General features: G+C 40.5%; 2 protein-coding genes across 2 annotated transcripts in view; both read right to left on the bottom strand.

Moving 5' to 3' along the window:
- Nucleotides 1–2,401, bottom strand: part of grk7b (G protein-coupled receptor kinase 7b) — a 7,529-nt gene extending 5,128 nt beyond the window's left edge. Inside the window, exons 1-3 of the mRNA XM_014018185.1 lie at nt 1,673–2,401; nt 1,101–1,538; nt 246–517 (exon numbers count right to left, since the gene is read on the bottom strand). Coding sequence (XP_013873639.1) covers nt 246–517; nt 1,101–1,538; nt 1,673–2,272 — 1,310 coding nt within the window. The 5' untranslated portion in view covers nt 2,273–2,401. The remainder of the gene's footprint in view (nt 1–245; nt 518–1,100; nt 1,539–1,672) is intronic.
- A 1,631-nt stretch (nt 2,402–4,032) lies between these two features.
- On the bottom strand, nt 4,033–5,306 carry rnf7 (ring finger protein 7). The gene is made up of 3 exons (XM_014018184.1): nt 5,110–5,306; nt 4,969–5,016; nt 4,033–4,543 (listed from the first exon to the last, which is right to left on the bottom strand). Exons 1-3 carry the CDS (start codon nt 5,273–5,275, stop codon nt 4,425–4,427), a joined length of 333 nt encoding a protein of 110 aa, XP_013873638.1. The 5' UTR covers nt 5,276–5,306; the 3' UTR covers nt 4,033–4,424.
- Between the last annotated feature and the right edge of the window lie 750 nt (nt 5,307–6,056).

The raw sequence follows: 6,056 nt of genomic DNA, 5'->3' as shown, positions 1-6,056 counted from the left end.
TATATATATATTATGAAGCTTCAGTCATTCTAAATGTTGCTTTAAGTTGCTATGCATACATACCTACCAGGTGCATGCTTTATACTTACAGGATACTTTAATTGCAGTAATATGCCTGTTTACAAGGTACATTCCTGTACATACCAGGCTGTATAATGTATTTCTACCTTGCTTTTGCTCAAGTTTTGTTTCTACAGTCAGGTGATTTCCTCCAGGACACCCACAGTGACAGATTCTTATCTTACCGACACCCAAGGCGATGGACAGGTTTCTTCTTCAGAAGGTGCATGATAATATCCTTCGTCGGACCATTGAAGCGTGTGTCCTCAAACTTGCAGGCGTCCTCCAGAGTACGACGGGTCACCTCGGTATTCTGCACCTTCTCCCTGAAGTACTTAAAAGGCAGGCGAGCAGCCACCATCTCATAAATGCTGCAGCCAAGAGCCCACCAGTCCACAGAGGTGCGGTAGTACTCTTGCTTCAGGAGCTCTGGAGCCATGTAGCCAGTGGTACCAGCCTGAAACACAAACAGGACACCTGGGATAGTTAGGGCTACTTAGTTAGAGTGAAGACGCTTATCTATCTGGTTTGTTTTTGGAGCAATCTCTACCTGAAGATATACAAATAAAAAAAAAAGGAAAACAAAAATGTAAATATGGGTCTGTAATGTCATCTTCCAAAAAAAACCCCACAATTATTCCAACTCACTGCTGAACAGTAATCTGTGATAAATTGCCTGATTTGTTATAATAGTCATAAAAAATGCCATATTGTTTCTGGCATTTGTAGGGCAAAGATTAGTCAGCTAATACTTACAAAGCCCTGGTGGTTCCACCTTACATTTGTCAGTCAGTGCAGTGACCAGCTGAGCACCAGGTCAGGCACCTTTTAATGGGATTACTGTGGTTTTCACAGGGTCTTGCTCTCTGCGCTGACCCTACAGCAGCCATCAGATCTATTCCTGGTAAGCTACTTGCAAGTAAACCTTGTAGTGACATTAAAGAAAGGAAGGGGGCTTGGTCCTACCAGGGTTTTGTGCAAGTTGTATTTTAATTTATACAGAATTTAATCGTCAAATCATCTGTAGAGACACTACTAACCCTCTGGCAGATCATTTTTCCATTTGGTAGCTCCACAGCCAGTCCAAGGTCCGACAGTCGACACTGGCCTTTACCATCCAACAGGACGTTCTCGGGCTTCATGTCACGATACACAATGTCCATAGAGTGCAGGTGGAGGAGGCCAGTTACTATCTGTGCTGTGTAATACACCACACGCTCCATGCGAATGCCCCTCTCCCCTAACTCATAGATATGAAACCTGAGGTCTCCTCCGGACATTAAGTCCATGACCAGGCACAGGTGAGTTTTGCTTTCGAAGGCATAGGCCAGGTTCACAATGAAGAGGCTGTTGACCTTTTCCAGGATCTGCTTCTCCAGAAGGGCCAGTCTCTCGCCACCTTTCTTCTTCAAGCGCCTCTTGTCGAGCTTCTTGCAGGCATACAGGTAGCCTGTGTGTTTCACCTGCACCAAGCACACCTGTCAGACAGGACTACATTATTAATACRTCAACAAAAGTTGTCCTCTTTAATCAGAAGGGAGAATTCTGGGGGTGGTAAATGAGACAGTATGTCAAGCAATAGATGCCAGTCATCAGGATTTTTGGTACCTACCTCACCAAAGCCACCTCTTCCCAAAGTCCTGAACTCGTAAAAGTACTTGTCAGTGATCTTCTGCTTCTCGCACTCCTTCCACTGGAGAAACCTGTAAAAGAAGGGGCTCCTCAGGTACCCCAGGAAAGGTTTGCCCCTCAAGAAGTCCCGTGTTGCTTCTCGGATCTGGTCCAGCGCTGCTTCGTCAAAGTTTTCATCGGACAAAGCCTTGCACATTGAGACGTTCTCCCCTGTCAGGTAGGAAAGGAAAGTCTGGGACTGACGTTGGCAGAACTTGGACAGTATTCTCTGTTTGGCTTTCTCCTTGGTCCCTTCCTCGGCAAAGCTCCAGTCACTCAGCTCTTCCAGGAACTCAGCAGCAGCCACGCACGGTGGGTTGGACGTCAGGAGAAACTGCCGAAACAACTTCTTCCCAATGGGTTGTTGCTCGCAGAGTGACTCGTACGTCCTCTTTGCCACTTCCTGAGAAGCAGAGTACCTCTTGGGTTTAGGCAGCATCAAGGCTACTCTTTGCGTTCTCAGCTCAGTGCCATCGCACTGCTGAGCTCTGAAGAAGGCTGTGTTGGCCACCAAACGGTCCAGTCCCAGCAGGTCACCCATACTGGAGGGATCCTGTGGTGAACTGGTTGGCAGCTAATAAACTAAGAACACTTAAATTTACCCATTGAACTCCAGAAGTGAGTACCTCAAGCACCCACATGCTGAACATTTTCCATTGCTTCCAGCACGCTGACTGAGTCTCGGGGATTTGTTAGCTGCTAAGTGCCTGCGCACATCTATGCAAATAGAGAAAGCAACTTATGTGGTTTGAACCTAAGAGGATTTAGACGAGTCTATTCTTAGGGGACACAAAGTATGCAGAACCTGAACAGCCTTTGACATAAGGCAGCAGATCCACTCTAAGAAATAATGATTGATTGATTATGGAATTGGGGAAATTAATAGACTTTAATAACTTATACTCAAACGAATGTCAGGATCCAAGTTTCCCCATCAGAATGAGCAAGGTTATTTTACCTGTTATGGACAATGGAACTTTTTCATGTAAATATAAAACAGATTTATATTACAATTCATACAATATTTTTTGTTGTATTGACAACATTGTAGAGCTTTTTGAAAAGCAAAATGTAGTTTAATTTTGACTGATGTGCTAATGGCACACCTGAGCAGAATGTTTAAACAATAAAAATAATTCAAAAGTATATTAAAAATGGTTCATGCATACACAATTTTATTATGCTCAGATTAAGCCTAGTTAAAAAACAGACTGTATTTCTATAGGCTGAGGCTGTTTAGAGCTATCCACAGCAATAAGAGAGTTTATAACCTTTTCCCAAAATCATTTCACTACATCTGAATTATCACTTTATGGTGTAATTTGGATATAATTTAATATATAAAATTATTGTAGTTATTAAAATTAATTACACCAAATAAGTTCACGAGAGTTTCAGTATTACAGACAGCTTAACTTTCACATCCTTCTCAGGTTAAATGAGGTTAAAGCCTTCCAGCCATTAGTTATATGTAATGTTGTGGTTCCAACTGACCCCATTTCACACCAAAATGTGACGTCAAAACACTGTTCGTCACTGATTGGCTATGGGGGTGGAGTCACTGGTTGCATCTAAGCTGCCTTTACAAGAACAACTCGAGGCGCCATTTTTTTCAATTGTAGCAGTGACATTAGTCCTGCTTCCATCAATTTTAATTCTAATTTTTAGTGAATTTTGAAAATTTCAAAAGTTATTCATCAAATGTGTTTCCATCTCTGATTTTGCGCATTAACTTTTTTTCGAAAAACTCCAAAACCACCTCCACCAACCACCCAAAACACACCAACTGGAACCAAGACTGGACCGTCAATGGAAAAGCACCCAAACTGACCGTACCGACTTCACACTAGTGGCCCTAGTGGAAAAGGGGCACAAGTCAGTTCCCAGGTAACTCTTTTTCCATAAAAATAATTTCTAACAAGGAATCAGTGCAGTTTTGTGTGCGACATGACACTACAAATTGCAAAGGTTTTGATTCACTACAGTACAAATACACTAAATGTATGAACCTGTTAAACTATCTTTTTAGTTTTATAAGAGAGCACTTCAGAGTAACAATTACAGCCCTACACAAAATCATATGTTCACACTGTAATAAAGTTCTTACTATGCAGTTTGTTTTTTACCACACAGAGCCATTGCCATGTGTTTGAACTCTACATTTTCTTCTGCCCATCAAAACTAAAATGTTTTGGATCTTTGGTACTGCACTGCCATGCTAAATAACACCATGTAATGAAAATAAATCTGAGTTATTACATCTGAATGCATTTTGGTGAAACTGAATAATTCAGCACCCAGTTTTAGTACTCACAGGTGTTTATTTTTGAAGGTGTGTTTTGAAACTTGCCTTAAACAAAACTATAAAGTTTATTGTACACATACATACAGTATAGTCCCATATTCCACACTGACACTTTAAGAATTGTACACCGAGCACATATGAAATACATCAATTCACAACTTTTTATTGTTTTTAAAAGAAAGCCGCAGACCCACACTTTGCAACACATTTCATTAGTCTGTCCTAGACTCTTGATCGATCTGCGCATCTTTTGCCTGTCGCTCTCCCATGATACCAGGAAACATGCAATCGTGAGGAAGAGGACAGCGTGACATTAGCTGAGACCACCCACCGCTGCTCCTCACCGCTCTCAGGTGCATAACATGCACAGTCCACCTGGATGTGCTGATTATTTGCCGATCCTCTGAACCACCCAGTCTTGTTGGCAGAGCGGACAGCGGTTGTTCTGCTTCACCCACAGCGACATGCAGCAGTTGTGGAAGGAGTGGTTGCACTCTCCCCAGACGACTGCAAGAAGAAAAAGAAAAAAACAGGAACAACTGAAATGACTGAGTACATGAGAAAGAAAATGAACATATCTGCAAGGAGCAAAAAAACAAAAACTGTGTAAAGTTAAAGGAATAGATCAGTTTGTATTCAGATTAGTTGATCTGTACTGAAGGATTGTGCAGCTTTTGTCCAAAGCAATGAATGTTATATTAAAAAAATGATTATAAATTACACACCCTAATATGAAAATCTGTTGACAAATGACTTAAAATTCAAGATTCCTATTAAATTAAAGACAGACATAAAAGTATACAAACCCAGTTCTGCCTTGCTTTGATATAAACATGTTTGTAATTAGCATGATGTCTGACAGCTCTGATTAGTTTCAATGCTAGCTTCACTTGTTGAGTGTTTGTTGTGTTTTACAGCAGAAGATGACTCACCAACACAGTCCTCTTGTTTATTTTCCGCCTGACATCGGAGACACGCGTCTGTTAAATGTTAAAACAACACTTGGGTTAATTTTTTTTTTATTGCTAACCGAGGTAGCTTCATTAGCCCGTCTGAAAGCTCACTGGACTCACCCATCACCTGCACCCGACAAATGGCACAAGTGTCGCACTCAACGTCCCAGCTCCACATGGCCACCGCGTTCCACTTCTTTAGGGAAAACATCTTGTCCCCACTCGACTTTAAGCTTGAAGACGTGTTGTGCGACAGGACCAAACCCGGCTCGTCACCGTCGTCCATCTCTGCCTGCCAGTGTTAGCTTAGCTGAAGCTAAACAAAATGGAAGAAACGCACCGGCGTCGTTAGCTCCGATGCTAACTGTGTTAGCACGCTCTCGACAGAAGAGGGCGCTGTTGATTTGTAGTCGGTGGGCTCGACAAACTGCAAGAAATATATGAGACAGATTAACTGTAAAATGACTATTAGTCATGTTTTAACTTTTAAAATTTGGCACGTGTTTCAATAGAATTATTAGTACCACATAAAACRTGTTTTGAACACTGTGATTTTGTTTTATTTAGCAAAAATAGTAATGGAAAAATATGTCATATCATACAATTTCTACAAGTAAAAGTAAGATTAAGTTGGCAATAAAATTATAGATATTTAAAATATCAGTTCAGCAAGTAAAACTATTTAATTAATGGTTTCCACTGTGGTTTAGCAAAAAAAGTAAGATTTCTAAATAAGTTTTAAACGTTCATGTTGATTCAAACATTTACTGGCTACAGGCAGAGGTGTATAATAACCAAGTACATTTAAATTGTTACAGTAAATATATAGAGTTTTTTGAGGATTTGTAATTTTTGTAATAATAAATTTTACTTTTACATCACTACATTGAAAACATAAATCTGATACGTTTACTTCTTTATATTAACATTCAACATCCAGTGACACATTACAAATGTAAATATGACCAGAACTCATCATAAAATAAGTTGTTTTATGTACTCTGAAAATGAGATGTTGAATTAACTGAACCAACACACACACACACACACACACACACACACACACA

The sequence above is a fragment of the Austrofundulus limnaeus genome, unplaced genomic scaffold (genome assembly GCF_001266775.1).
Source record: "Austrofundulus limnaeus strain Quisiro unplaced genomic scaffold, Austrofundulus_limnaeus-1.0 Scaffold184, whole genome shotgun sequence".
NCBI classification, from domain to species: Eukaryota; Metazoa; Chordata; class Actinopteri; order Cyprinodontiformes; family Rivulidae; genus Austrofundulus; species Austrofundulus limnaeus.
The sequence above is the reverse complement of the archived record's forward strand: the minus strand, read 5'-3'. Positions and strand labels throughout refer to the sequence as shown.